We start from the raw sequence: 14,900 nt of genomic DNA on the forward strand, positions 1-14,900 counted from the left end.
ACCCTTAGTTTTTAAATGCAAATTGGAGACACGCCATTTGACCCACACATACTTTTTATATGCATCTTTAATAAGACCTTTGTTTAAAAAAACAGTATCACAAGAGGTGACATCAGCAACATCGTGGAGTGAGCTGTTCCATTTGTCTTTCCCGCTTCGAACTACAACTAAAGGGACATTCATTGATCAGCAGAGGATACCCACACAGCACATCAGGGGGCCTGAGAGACCTGCACAGCTCTATGTTAGAAAGCGGATGGACTACCACCGGGGAGGTGGTGGAGATAAGTGACTACTCTCTGGCCCCCCGGCAGCACCGTAGATGTGTGAGAATGCTCTCCAGGCTGGAGCACCGACAGCACCACTGTGGCCCCAAGGGTAGGAACGTGCCTTGGCACAACTGCAGGAACAGGTGACAGCAGCCCTAAGCCCCAGAGTGATTGCTTTCTCATCTAGTGGGAGAACCCACAATACCACCGCAGTCCCCAAGGAGTGGCCCAAGCTCAGACCCAGGGAGGAGGCCCCACTCACCAAGCACAATGGCTGGTGCAGCCTAGGAGGAGACAGCAGTGGATCTGCACACCAGAACAAACAACTTCCCAGCTGCCACGAACGCCCATAGTACTGTGGCAGCCCTGAAGGTGGGAGCACGTTTAGGCAGGACTGTGGGAACAAGGAGCACCAGCCAAGAGACCCCACTTGATCGCTTTCACACACAGTGGGAGAGCCCACAGTACCATCGCGGTCCCAGAGAGTAGCTCTGGGTCAGACCCAGTGGGGAGGCCTGCCCACCAAGCACAACACCTGGTGCAACCTAGAAGGAGATGGCAGTGGTTCTGTGGGCCCAGGCAAATGAGTTACCAGCTGTCACAAATACCCATAGTACTGCTGAAGCCCTGAAGGGACAAGCGTGTCTCTCTGGGACTGTGGGAGAAGGCAGTGGCAGCCTGAGCCCCCGTGTGATCACTTTCCCATTCAGTGAAAGAGCCTACAGGGACACTGCAGTACCAAGGAGTGGCTCAGGCTCAGAGAGGCACAGGTAACAGGGATCGAGGTGGGCTCAGAATACACAGCTCCTGCCCCTGACACTCCCAGTGGCAGCAAGTGGAATCTGTGCCCAGATACTATCACTATGTGAAGGCACAGATCCACCCATCAAATAGTATAAAGAAATATATTAATACTCCAGAAGAAAACATTCCAACAACTAGAAATCAATCCTGAAGGCACAGAAATCTACAATCTAAAGGACAGAGAAATCAGGGGCCAGCCCCGGGGGCTCAGCAGTTAAGTGTGCACGTTCCACTTCGTTGGCTCAGGGTTTGCTGGTTCGAATCCCAGGTGTGGACATGGCACTGCTTGGCAAGCCATGCTGTGGTAGGTGTCCACATATAAAGTAGAGGAAGATGGGCATGGATATTAGCTCAGGGCCAGTCTTCCTCAGCAAAAAGAGGATCGGCAGTGGATGTTAGCTCAGGGCTAATCATCCTCAAAAAAATAATAAAATAAAGGACAGAGAAATCAAAATAGCTATCACAACAAAGCTCAACAAGTTCAGAGAACTTAGTTCAATGAAATCATGAACAAAATTAATGAAGAGGGAATTCTTTAAAACAGAGATTGAAACTACAAGAAAAATCAATCAAATGTTGGAGATGAAAAACACAGTGAATGAAATAAAGAAAAATCTAGAGTCCTTAAATAAGAGAGCTGATATTACGGAGGACAGAATTAGCAATTTAGAGGACAGGACTATAGAAATGCTTCAGATGGAGGAAGAGACAGAACTAAGACTAAAAAGAAATGAAGAAATATCCGACTCAATTAGGAAATGCAACATATGGATTATAGGTATTCCAGAGCGAGAAGAGAGGAAGAAAGGAGAAGAGAGCTTGTTCAAAGAAATAATACCTGAGAACTTCCCAAACCTGGGGAAGGAGTCAGAATTACAGGTAGAAGTAGATTACAGAACTCCTAATTACATCAATGTAAAAAGACTCTTTCCAAGGCATATATTAGTAAAACTGAAAAAAGTCAATGAGAAAAAAATATTAAGGGCAGTGGGCAGAAGAAAATAACCTACAAAGGAATCCTATTCAGGCTTTTGGCGGATTTCTCAACAGAAACCTTACAGGACAGGAGAGAGTGGAATGATATATTCAAAATTCTGAAAGTCAAACTCTTTCAGCCAACAATACTCTATCCAGCAAAAATATCCTTCAGATATGATGGAGAAATAAAAACTTTCCCAGATAAAGAAAAGATGAGAGAGTTCATCACCACAAAACCCCCCTACAAGAAATGATCAAGAAGGACCTCATAACTGAAAAAAAACAAAGAAAGGGTATACAAAGCCTTGGGCAAGGAGATAAAGAGGGAGACAAAAACAGAAACTGCAACTCACTATCAGAACAGATTAGCAAACACTTAATTATAACATTAAATAAAGGGAAGAAAAACATCAATAAATATAACCACTTCATTTTAACCACAAACTCACAAAACCAAACAGAATAAGTTGTGATAACATTAACTTAGACAGGAAAGAGGAAACGGATGGAACCTGCTTAGGCTAAGGAAATAAGAGTCTGTCAGAAAATGGACTATTTCATCTACAAGATCTTTTATACAAACCTCACAGTAACCTCTAAACAAAAAATCAGAACAGAGGCACAAATGATAAATACTGAGAAAATATCATAGACAGCCACCAAACTGAACTGGCAGTCCAAAATACACAGGATGAGAAACAAGTGAAATATAGAACAACCAGAAAACAACTGATAAAATGGCAGCATTAAGCCATTGTATATCAATAATCATTCTAAAAATAAATGGACTGAATTCTCCAATCAAAAGACACAGAGTGGCTAGATGGATCAAAAAAAAGACCCAATATGATGCCTCCAGGAAACACATCTCAGCTCTAAAGACAAACGCAGGCTTAGAGTGAAGGGAGTGAAAATGATAATCCAAGCTAATGGCAAACAAAAGAAAGCAGATGCTGCCATACTTATATCAGACAAAGCAAACTTCAAGATAAAACAGGCAATGAGAGACAAAGAGGGGCAGTATATAATGATAAAAGGGACACTCCACCAAGAGGACATAAGACTTATAAATATATATGCACCCAACACAGGAGAAACAAAGTACATAAATCAACTATTAATCGACCCAAAAGGAGATATTAACAGCAACACAATAATAGTAGGGGACCTTAACACTCCACTTTCATCAATGGATAGATCAACCATACAGAAAGTCAACACAGAATAGCAGAACTAAGTGAAAAATTATACCAGACTTAATAGACATATAAAGAACACTCCATCCAAAATCAGCAAAATACACATTCTTCTCAAGTGCACATGGAAAATTCTCAAAGATAGACTATATGCTGGGAAAGAAGGCAAGCCTCATAAATTTAAGACGACTGAAATCATACCAAGCCTCTTTTCCGACCATAACGCTATGAAACTAGAAATCAATTACAAGAAAAAAGCTGGGGAAGTGACAAATGTGGAGACTAAACAACATGCTATTAAACAACCAATGGATCATTCAAGAAATTAAAGGAGAAATCAAAAAAACATCTGGAGACAAACAAAAATGAAAATACAACATATCAACTCATATGGGATACAGCAAAAGCAGTCCATAGAGGGAAATTCATAGCAATTCAAGCCCACCTTAACAAACAAGAAAAATCTCAAATACACAACCTTAAACTACACCTAACAGAAGTAGAAAAAGAAGAAAAAACAAAGCCCAAAGTCAGCAGGAGGAGGGAAATAAAATAGAGCAGAAATAAATGAAACTGAAACCAAAACAACAGTAGAAAGGATCAATGAAACTAAGCTGGTTCTTTGAGAAGATAAACAAAATTGACAAACCTTTAAGCAGACTCACTATGAAACAAAAGAGAAGATTCAAATAAGTAAAATTAGAAATGAAAGAGGAGAAACTGCAATAGATACCAAAGAAACACAAAAGATTGATTATAAGAGAACAGCATGAAAAACTATATGTCAACAAACTGGACAGTCTAGAAGAAACGGATAAATTCTTAAACTTACACAACCTTCCAAAACTGAACCAAAAAGAAACAGAGAATTTGAATAGACGAATCACAAATAAAGAGATTGAAACAGAAATTGAAAACCTCCCCAAAAATAAAAGTCCAGGACCAGATGGCTTCTCTGGAGAATTACACCAAACATTCAAAGAAGACTTAGTACCTACCCTTCTCAAACTATTCCTAAAATTGAAGAAGACAGAACACTTCCTAACGCATTTTACAAAGCCAACACCACCCTGATCCCAAAGCCAGACAAGGACAACACAAAGAAGGAAAATCAGAGGCAAATATTGCTGATGAACATAGATGCAGAAATCCTCAAAATACTGCAAACCGAACAGCAATACATCAAGAGGATCACACGCCATGAACAAGTAGATTTATACCAGGGATGCAGAGATGGCTGAACATCCCTGCAGGGTTGTTAATATGATACACCACACTAACAAAATGAAGAATAAAAACCACATGATCATCTCAATAGACACTGAGAAAGCATTTGACAAGATCCAACACCCATTTACGACAAAAACTCTCAATAAAATGGGTACAGAAGGAAAGTACCTCAACATAAAAAAGCCATATATGACAGACCCACAGCCAACATCATACTCAATGGGGAAAAGCTGAAAGCCATCCCTCTGAGAACCAGAACAAGAAAAGGATGCACACTCTCACCACTCTTATTCAACATAGTACTGGAGGTGTTGGCCACAGCAATTAGGCAAGACAGAAAAACAAATGGTATCCAAATTGGCAAGGAAGAAGTAAAATTCTGTTTGCAGACAACATGATTTTATATATAAAAAACCCTAAAGAATCTACTGGGAAACTATTAGAAATAATCATCAACTACAGCAAAGTTGCAGGATACAAAATCAACTTAAAAAATCAGTTGCATTTCTACACTCTAATAATGCACTAACCAAAAGAGAACTCAAGAATACAATCTCATTTACCATCACAACAAACGAATACAATGTCTAGGAATAAATTTAAAAAAGGAGGTGAAAGACCTATACAATGAAAACTGTAAGATATTATTGAAAGAAATCAATGATGACATAAAGAAATGGAAAGATATTCCATGCACATGGATTGGAAGGATAAACATAGTTAAAATGTCTATACTACCTAAAGCAATGTACAGATTCAATGCAATGCCAATCAGAATCCCAACGACATTCTTCACAGAAACAGAACAAAGAATCCTAAAATTCATATGGGGCAACAAAGACCCCAAATAGCTAAAGCAATCCTGAGAAAAAAGAACAAAGCTGGAGGCATCATAATCCCTGACTTCAAAATATACTACAAAGCTACAGTAATCAAAACAGCACGGTACTGGTACAAAAACAGACACACAGATCAATGGAACAGAATTGAAAGCTCGGAAATAAACCCATACATCTACTGACAGCCAATTTCTGACAAAGGAGCTAAGAACATACAATGGAGAAATGAAAGTCTCTTCAATAAACAGTGTTGGGAAAAATGGACAGTCACATGTGAAAGAATGAAAGTAGACCATTATCTTTTGCCACACACAAAATTTAACTCAAAATGGATTAAAGACTGGAAGGTAAGACATGAAACTATAAAACTCCTAGAAGAAAATACAGGCAGTACACTCTCTGACACTGGTCTTTGAAAGATCTTTTCAAATACCATGTCTACTCAGGGAAGGTAAACAAAAGAAATAATAAACAAGTGGGACTTCATCAGACTAAAGAGCTTCTGCAAGGCAAAGGATACCAGGAACAAAACAAAAAGACAACCCACCCAGTGGGGGAAAATATTTGCAAATCATATATCTGACAAGGGGTTAATCTCCAAAATATATACAACTAATACAACAACAACAAAACAAACAACCCAATCAAAAAATGGGCAGAGGATACGAACAGACATTTTTCCAAAGAAGATATACAGATGGCTAACAGGCAAATGATAAGATGTTCAACATCATTAATCATCAGGGAAATGCAAATCAAAGCTACATTAAAATATCACCTTACACCCATTAGAATGGCTATAATTACCAAGACGAAAAACAACAAATGTTGCAAAAGATGTGGAGAAAAGGGAACCCTTATACACTGCTGGTGGGACTGCAAACTGGTGCAGCCACTATGGAAAACAGTATGGAGATTTCTCAAAAAACTAAAAATAGCAATACCATATGACCCAGCTATTCCACTACTGGGTATTCATCCAAAGAACTTGAAATCAACAATTCAAAGAGACTTATGCACCTCTATATTCACTGCAGCATTATTTACAACAGCCAAGATGTGGAAGCAACCCAAGTGCCCATCAACTGATGAATGGCTACAGAAGATGTGGTGTATATATATATATATATATGTACACAATGGAATACTCCTCAGCCATAAAAAAAGACAAAATTGTCCCATTTGCAACAACATGGATGGACCATGACGGTATTATGTTAAGCGAAATAAGCCAGACAGAGAAAGACAAACACCATATGATTTTACTCATATGTGGAAGATAAACAAACAAATGGACAGAGCCTAGATTAGTGGTTACCAGAGGGGAAGGGGAGGTGGGAGGCAGGCATAAGGGGTAAAGGGGCCCACATATATGGTGACTGACAAATAATCGTGTACAACTGAAATGTCACTTATGAACTATTATGACCTAATAATAAAAGAAAAATAACTAGAAAACAAAACCAAACAAAAAAGTATCACAATCTTACAAAATTAGCCATAATTTTTAAAAAACTAATATCCAGTTTATATTCAAATTTCCTGACTACCTTAAAGATGTCATATATTTTTTTATTACTAAAAATTTCAAATATAAAGAGAAGTACAATAAACTCCCATATACCCATCATCCAGTTCAATATTTTATTTACTCATAAACAGCCTTCACCCACTCTACCCCACCCCATGCCAGATTATTTTAAAGCAAATCCCAGACATATCTTTTTAACTTTTTATTGAGATTATGATAGTTTACAACCTTGTGAAATTTCAGTTGTACATTATTGTCAGTCATGTTGTAGGTGCACCACTTCACCCTTTGTGCCCACCCCCCACCCCGACATACCTTTTTTATCCATATACAGTTTGGTATTTTAAAAATGTCCTTTCACAGTTTGAATCAGAATCCAAAACTACAGCCTGATATTGTCCTTAGTTATGCCTCTGAACTTTTCTTCATTCTATAAACCTGCCCCCACCTCCCACCCCCCCACACACCCTTTTTCTTTTCCAATGCTACTGTTCTGTTGGAGCTACCAGGACTTTTGACCTGAAGAATGACTTCATCTTTTGAATTGGATAGATTGCTTCCTCATAGTATGTTTTGTTGCTCAATCTCCCATATGTTTTAAACTAGTTATTAGTTGTACAGGCTTGACAAGACTCAGGTTCTAATCTTCAAACACAAAAATTTCCTAGGGAACATTACATACTTCCTATTGTACCACATTACGGGACACATAATGTTTGACCCATTTTCAGTGGTATCAAGATTGATCACGGGGCCGGCCCGGTGGCACAGCGGTTAAGTTCACACGTTTCGCTTCTCGGTGGCCTGGGGTTCGCCGGTTCAGATCCTGGGTGTGGACATGGCACTGCTTGGCAAAAAAACATGCTGTGGTAGGCGTCCCACGTATAAAGCAGAGGAAGATGGGCATGGATGTTAGCTCAGGGCCAGTCTTCCTCAGCAAAAAGAGGGGGATTGGCAGTAGTTAGCTCAGGGCTAATCTTCCTCAAAAAAAAAAAAGATTGATCACGAGTTCAGCTGATATCAGCCTGATCCTTTTACCATAAAGTTCCCCATCAAGCTGTGACCTGATGGTTTTAGCATCCACTGATGATGGTTACCGAGATCCATTACAATTATGGATTGCAAAAATTACTTTGGTGTTGATTATTACTACGATGATTACATAGATCCATTACACGATTATGAGCTGAAATGTTTCCATAAAGAAGAACTTGACCACATCAACATTTGGTTACCCTGAAATGAATGATTCTCTCCCTTTATTAATTTTCAAAGTAATGAATTGGTGCAATCTCCAGTAGTTTATTTTAGCATAATTATAAACTCATTTACATATTTGATGATTTTGAGTCCACTGCAGCAGTATTTTTTTAGATGCCAAAATTATCCCATCTTAGGCCAAGGGAGCTCGAGTGTGTGCGCACATGCACACGCCTGTGTCTATGTGTCTAAAAGAAAACCCTGACTTTACTTCAGTCCAGATTTACTCTGAGGCAGTCCACTGGTAAGACTAATACACAGCATCAGGAAACAGAAATCCATGAACTCAGAAACAGTATTTATTAGGATAACAAAGCTAGTACTGGTAAGTCTTCTGGCTGCACCAAGAGGGACTACTTGGAGATTTCCTGCCAGCTGAACTGTAGCACATATCCTCTCTTTAGAATCTTTACAAGAAAATACTCCTCTCTGTCAACCCACTTCCACCACCCACCCCCCACCCTAGAATCTTACAGCTCCAGAGGTTTACAGAAATTTCTCACAATCTGTTTAAAAAGAAAAATAGTTCAGCCTCTCAAATAACTCTCTAAGCAAAGAGGTTCTTTCTTTTTTCCTTTCCTGCCCATAAAAAACATGGAATTTTCTCAGCTGGCTGTCAGTCTGTACATTGGCAGCCCTTGGAGTCAACAAGGGGGGCGGGAGGGGGGAAGGTGGGACAATAGTCTCTGAGGCAGTTTTGCTTGTGTCTGTCCATATATCATTCTGCAAGTCCGGCTATGAGCTGCTTACTATCATCCCCACATCAAGGGACTACGGAAAGTCAAGGCATGAAGGTGTCTTATAAAACTCATCATCTCAATGTGGGTAAAACAGTACATAAACTGTTTTCATCACTATCCAACCCTTAAGAATCCAGAACACGTTGCTATTATCAAAGTAATACCATTCCCATTTAGTTTACTCTTTGTACATGCAGTATAGTGGCCAAGTACCATGGTTCCATATGATTGGATACTGCAATAAGGTCACATACATAGGGACTTGTTCCAGGACATGAATTCGAATATATTCAGAACGCCAATGGGAAATTCCATGACAGTGTCAAGTTTATTCTCCAGGTTCTGTTGAGCCATAAATGAAGATCACGGGCAAGGACCACATGTCAAACTTCTCTGTGACTTGCTGATGCTTCTTAGAATTGGAAACAGTCCCTAAGGATCTCCATGGTGGTAAAGAGCTCAATATATTAACTCCCAGAGGGTCACTGGAGTTTATTCACATGATTCTCATAAACCTGCTTTATGCAGTAAAGGCTCCATATTTCATTACCCCAATCAATAGTAACTGTGGATCAAGTGGTAATTTAAGAAGTTTTCCATCAGTTGCATATAAACTTACGTCAGTTGTTCCATAAGAGTTCACAGCACTGAAGGTAAAAAGCCTCTTTGGAAAGACTGGTATTTGATCTTTGGGATGGCCCTACCAGGGTCAGGCAAGTCCCCCTCTGCCCTCATCATTTTCTGATTTTGAAATCTGTCTTTGCCTTTGTCCTAACGCTCCATTTGTTCACTTCCTTCATAAGTGTCCCTGGGGCCACTGGAGGCCCCTGGCTCCAGAGGTGAGTACCAGACTCAGCAGATAAAGGGTGTTTCACGTAGTAGCTGGTGTGTTCATGAACAGCCTAGTATAAGTACTCAAGGGTTAGCTGGTGCTTTGGGACAGAAACCAGCAGTGACTGTCTGAGTAACAACGTCCCAGAGAATGTGCTCAACCGGAGAATCTCCTCTCTCTTCAAAAGGACTGGAAGAGTGACAAATTCAGAGCTATCCACAGTGGTGCTACAGATCTCATGGACAAAGATATAACATGATACTGACTGGTCCATTCAGAAAATTTTGTGGAAATTGTGTATGTACACATCGGTAATCACCACAGTTTCTGCAGCAATACCAGAGAGTTTCGGTAGAGCCTCACACATTGCAGACACAGCCCTCATCACTGGCAGTCACATGACTCTGGCCTAGTATTCAAGATGGGTCTGCAGACAGCAAGAAGATCTTCATAGTTAGATCTTTCTTCAAGGACAGTTAAATAGCACTGAGAGTCAAAGGTCAAAGAAATCTTAGCACATCTGGACAAAGAAAAGTGGGTATAAAAGGCCACGGAAAGTGTGCACAGAGTAATTCCGTAATCTGATTTTCCCAGGTTTCCTTTGCCACACATCTGGCCACCCACTGGTATCGTTCAGCTCCAAGTAAGGCTACTTCTTCCCTTGGTTCAGACCTTTGTGTGATCCATCCAGATAAAAGACAGCTCCTGAGAATCAATTCTTGCTGGTAGCCAAAAATTTAAGAGGCAAAATGTCCCACGTGGGTTTTGAACATCCACAGGGCCATGTAAGCATTCCTCCCAATAATATCTATTCTGTCTCTGCAATTTCCTCTTTCATCCCCAGAGGACTACTCAAATGATTTCAGCCCCACAGACATCTTTCAAAAAGGGTTAGAGAGTGGTGCAGTTTTCTTCAATCCTTACAAAATTCATGAAATAGTTATTTCTCAGGTCTCTAAGTACACAGGCTGTGTAGGAGACAAATGGGACTCCTGAAAACCAAGTCAGAGCTCTGACTACAAGGGTTGACTTTGGCCATGGGTTCTTTTCACTTTGGGGTTCAATTACAACCACATGGCTCTGGTAGAGCCCAGAGTCCTAAACTATGTTGTCTGACTTGCTGCACCGCTCAGAGGTATTGCTCATATACTCATTCCAGAGCCAAGTCTCACGCTCAGCAGGGATACTAAACAGCTTCTCCATCTCCTTTTCAAGAGCCATAACAGTGTCTGCTTTGCTGAAACGGCAACTTAGCATACTGGTGGAATCACTGTTCTCACAGTACTTCAGTTAAATACACCTTCACTTTGTCGTGTCTGACAGGCCATTCTCTACTACTTTTTTTGATTATGACTTTGCTGGCCTTCTACACAACTATACAAATTTAGTGGCTTATTCCAAGCCTAAGCAGAGGCAGATATATAACCCAGTTCAACAATTAAGTGTTACTTTAAGATCTAACAGGATTTGAAGAATCCAGGGCTATCTATCAGGCCAGAAACAGAAACCACACACCAGGTGCTGATGTCCATACAATGCTTCACTGCTTAAACAACAGGTTGTCAATCAAATACCACTGCATCCATCCCCCAGGTGTGTGCATCAAGGCCCTAGCATGGAATCCTTGACCTCCATGTCCAGTCGCTCTCAGCAGTCTCTGCCCTTCACCATTTCATCCATGGCCCAGGCCCTGCTAATTCAGACAACAACCACAACATGCTGCCCTATATATCCAAGTCCTGCTCCTGTGCCATTTGATATGATCCCAAGAGTCTTCCACAGGTTCCCTGCTTTCTGACAGAAGATGTTCCAGGCTCATCTTTTCCATCTCCCCCAGACCTGGAATTAGCCATTTCTCCATGGAATCACAAATCTCTTCAGTGGAAAACAATATTTAATCTGGATGCTAGGACTGCTCATTGGTACTGAGCTGCCACTGTTTCTAAACCTTGTTAGTATTTATACTAAATTTACACGCAAGCCTGGTGAATAAAAAGCAACTTACAGGCAAAGGAAACAGCTTCCCATTTACTTTTATACATAGACTATTAGGATAGTTATCTTCTTGAGGGCAACTCGTCTCTGCCAGGCAAAGTCTGCATTGAAGATGAAAAAAGAAATCATTATTAAACAGTGTACTCAAAAATTGCTTATATATTTGAAAATTCAAGACTATATGCATGTAGTCAGCAAGTAAAAAATTAAGGTAATAGAAAATTTCAAACTTGCCTCAGCTGAACTTGGACTGTGTAATCTCTCCTACCACCTGGCAAAAAATCCCTGTCAGAAAGAGAAAGAAATTAGGTTAAGAAGGCACAATGAGAATTCACAGGGATATTCTCACCAGAAAAAAGCATTATTTGTATTTTTATTCTTACTTCTTTAAAGATGAACACTAGTCTACCAATAGCACAAACCTTAACCAAAACACTGTAATGACGATAACCCTCATTTACTTAATGTTTAGTCATGTCCTTACAGATATTTCAAAGTATTTTTCTTTTTTTTTTTTTTGAGGAAGATTAGCCCTGAGCTAACTGCTGCCAATCCTCTTTTCACTGAGGAAGACTGGCCCCAAACTAACATCCATGCCCATCTTCCTCTACTTTATATGTGGGACACCTACCACAGCATGGTGTGCCAAGCGGTGCCATATCTGCACCCGGGATCTGAACTGGCGAACCCCGGGCCACTGAAGCGGAACGTGTGCACTTAACCACTGCGCCACTGGGCCGGCCCTCAAAGCATTTTCAGTACAATATTGGGAACTTTCACGAGACAATATTCATTTCAATGGGTAACAAATTTGTTTCACATGAAAAGAAGCATCTTAGGGTCTAAAAGAGTTTATAATAAATTAATTTGCTTGCTTATGGTGGTTCTTAACCTTGGCTGAGCATTCTAATCACTAGCAATTTTTCTTTAAATATAAGGTCCATTCACCAGATATTCTTATTGGTCTAGAGTGCAGCCTGAGCATTAGACTTTACAGCTACTCAAGTGATTCTATTACAGAACCAGGATAAAGAACTAGTGCCTAGAGTCTCAATATCTCTATACCATAGCAACTTCATAATTATGTATCCAATTAAGGACAAAGAATCTCTTAGAATTTCTAGATGAGAACCTAATAGAGTCCCATATAAAATATCTTTGGCAGTGAAATTTCCAAATCCTTGCCACTCAAAATAGAGTCCACAGTGAAGCAGTGTTGTTATTGCTGGGAGCTTGTTAGAAATGCAGAATCTCAGGCCCCATCCCAGACTACAGAATTAAAATCTGTATTTTAGCAAGATTCCCAGGTGACATATATGCACATCATGGTATAAAAGTATTATCCTTAGCCATTATAATAAATCTTGGACTTGTCAGAGAAAAGATTAGAGACTAGTCCTTTCTTGAGAGTACCTTTAGCCCTCATCTTGCTTTAACTAAGTCAGTCTTCTGTTTCCAGTTCTCGATGTTCAGCAGAAGGGAGTAAAAGAATAGCAGTGACCAGCTTGAGCTCTAGAGTCCCAGCTGTATGACCTTGGGCAAACTACTTAACCTTCCTGTACCTCAGTTTTTACATCTGTCAAAGATGGAAAATGACTGCACCTACGTTATGGAGTTGTTGTGATGATTAAACATGTTAAATACATGAAAAGTGCCTGGATATAAGAAGTGTTCAACAAGTGTGAGCAGCTGGCTGCTATTATTGTTAACTCTGCTCTCACTGTTTTCCTTGCCAGTAGTAGTCTCCACCCTTCTCAAATGTCTACTCAAAACATCCCAATATCCTAGACAACACTTACCACTTGCAAGTAACCCATATCATTCCACTCAGTAAAATCAAGAAACATTTCAGTCTGGGCCCCAGAGCTTCAAAGGCAACTAAGACACAATATTTACTCTCAAAAGTCTTATAGGCTAGTAGGTAAAAGATTTATACAACTAACATAAAATGTGGTGACTGCTATAGTATATTATGAAAAATAAGTGCTACAGAAAAAAGGGAAATTTAATTTTATCTTGAAAGTTCAAGGTATTTATCACAAGTAGTCCAATCAAATTAGAACACAGGGTTTGTACAGCACTGGTTCTTCCTATTTCTACTTCGAGAGAGACACTTCCATCAGTAACAGAGGCTTCACTAGTGCCGTGATTCTAAACAAAAGGAAAGAGTGAGGATCAACCAGAGATACATAGCAGACTCTTGTTAGGTTGGGGAAATTACTTTGAAAAAAGAGAAATGAGAAAAGACAAACCTAGAAAAATAGATAGGAACATGTTATAAAGGGCTTTGAATAGCTAAAGATTTACACTTTATTCTAGTAAGAGAAATTAACATAAACTGGGAAATGCAATGTGCTAAGTATCTAAACAAACATTATGAATAATGACTAACCATCTTCTGACATTCCTTTTCCTCCAGTCACTGTTCTAGGAACTTTCACATGTTGATCTCATTCATCCATCAGACATAAAGTAGGCATTTACTATATGCCAGGCACTGTGACAGGCTTTGAGAATATACAAGTGAGTAGGAGATGTTGCTTTCATCAAAAAGTTTGTAAATGCAAGTAGTCAAATAAATGCAACAATGCTCTGATAGAAAATAAGTACACAGTACAGTGAGAGACAAAGGGTGTGTTTGGGGAAATCTGAAAAGGCACCACAGAAGAGGTAAGACTTGATCTGGCCCTTAAAACATGACTAGCTTTGCCAAGCAAAGGAGGAAAGAGGAAGATATGCGAAGATACAGAGCTGTGAAAGCCTAGTCAGAGTACAGGCTGCTGGGGAAGAGTGACAGGAGATGAGACAATAAAAAAGATGAGTAGAGCAAGATGTGGAAGAGAATTGCCAGGCAATGGAGAGTGGACTTCATGAGGTATCACCACAGGGTTTTTAAGCACAAGAGAGAAAAAACTAAATGGGCTTTAGAAAGACCACACAGTCAGCTGGGAGAGTTAGGAGACCATTACAATAGTATAGGCAAAAAATGAGGGCTTGAAAGCTATTTAAACGTGAATATCAGTGAATGATATTTAGGCACAAAAACTGAGAGCACTCAATGACTGACTAGATACAAGAAGGTAGGACAAGGCAAGGGGAGCATCTAGGATAGTGCCTAGGTTTTGGAATGGTGCAGGTGGAATGGTGATGCTACTCAACCAGGATAAGAGGAGACAGAGCAAGTTAGGGCATTCAATTCCCTCAACCACTGAGTGAGGTGGTGCTT

The 14,900-nt window shown here is 39.9% G+C and overlaps 1 protein-coding gene across 41 annotated transcripts in view; it reads right to left on the bottom strand.

The window, feature by feature from the left end:
- Nucleotides 1-14,900, bottom strand: part of PIAS2 (protein inhibitor of activated STAT 2) — a 105,250-nt gene that overhangs the window by 44,298 nt on the left and 46,052 nt on the right. For all 41 annotated transcript variants that reach the window (XR_011542696.1, XR_011542698.1, XR_011542699.1 and 38 more), the window contains 2 exons: nucleotides 11,909-11,959; nucleotides 11,685-11,775 (listed from right to left, as the gene is read on the bottom strand). Coding sequence is in view for 28 of the 41 variants with exons in the window: in XM_070630072.1 (XP_070486173.1) it covers nucleotides 11,685-11,775; nucleotides 11,909-11,959 (142 nt within the window). In the remaining 13 variants the exon portion in view is untranslated. The remainder of the gene's footprint in view (nucleotides 1-11,684; nucleotides 11,776-11,908; nucleotides 11,960-14,900) is intronic.

This window comes from Equus przewalskii, chromosome 7 (genome assembly GCF_037783145.1).
Source record: "Equus przewalskii isolate Varuska chromosome 7, EquPr2, whole genome shotgun sequence".
In the NCBI taxonomy this organism is placed as follows: Eukaryota; Metazoa; Chordata; class Mammalia; order Perissodactyla; family Equidae; genus Equus; species Equus przewalskii.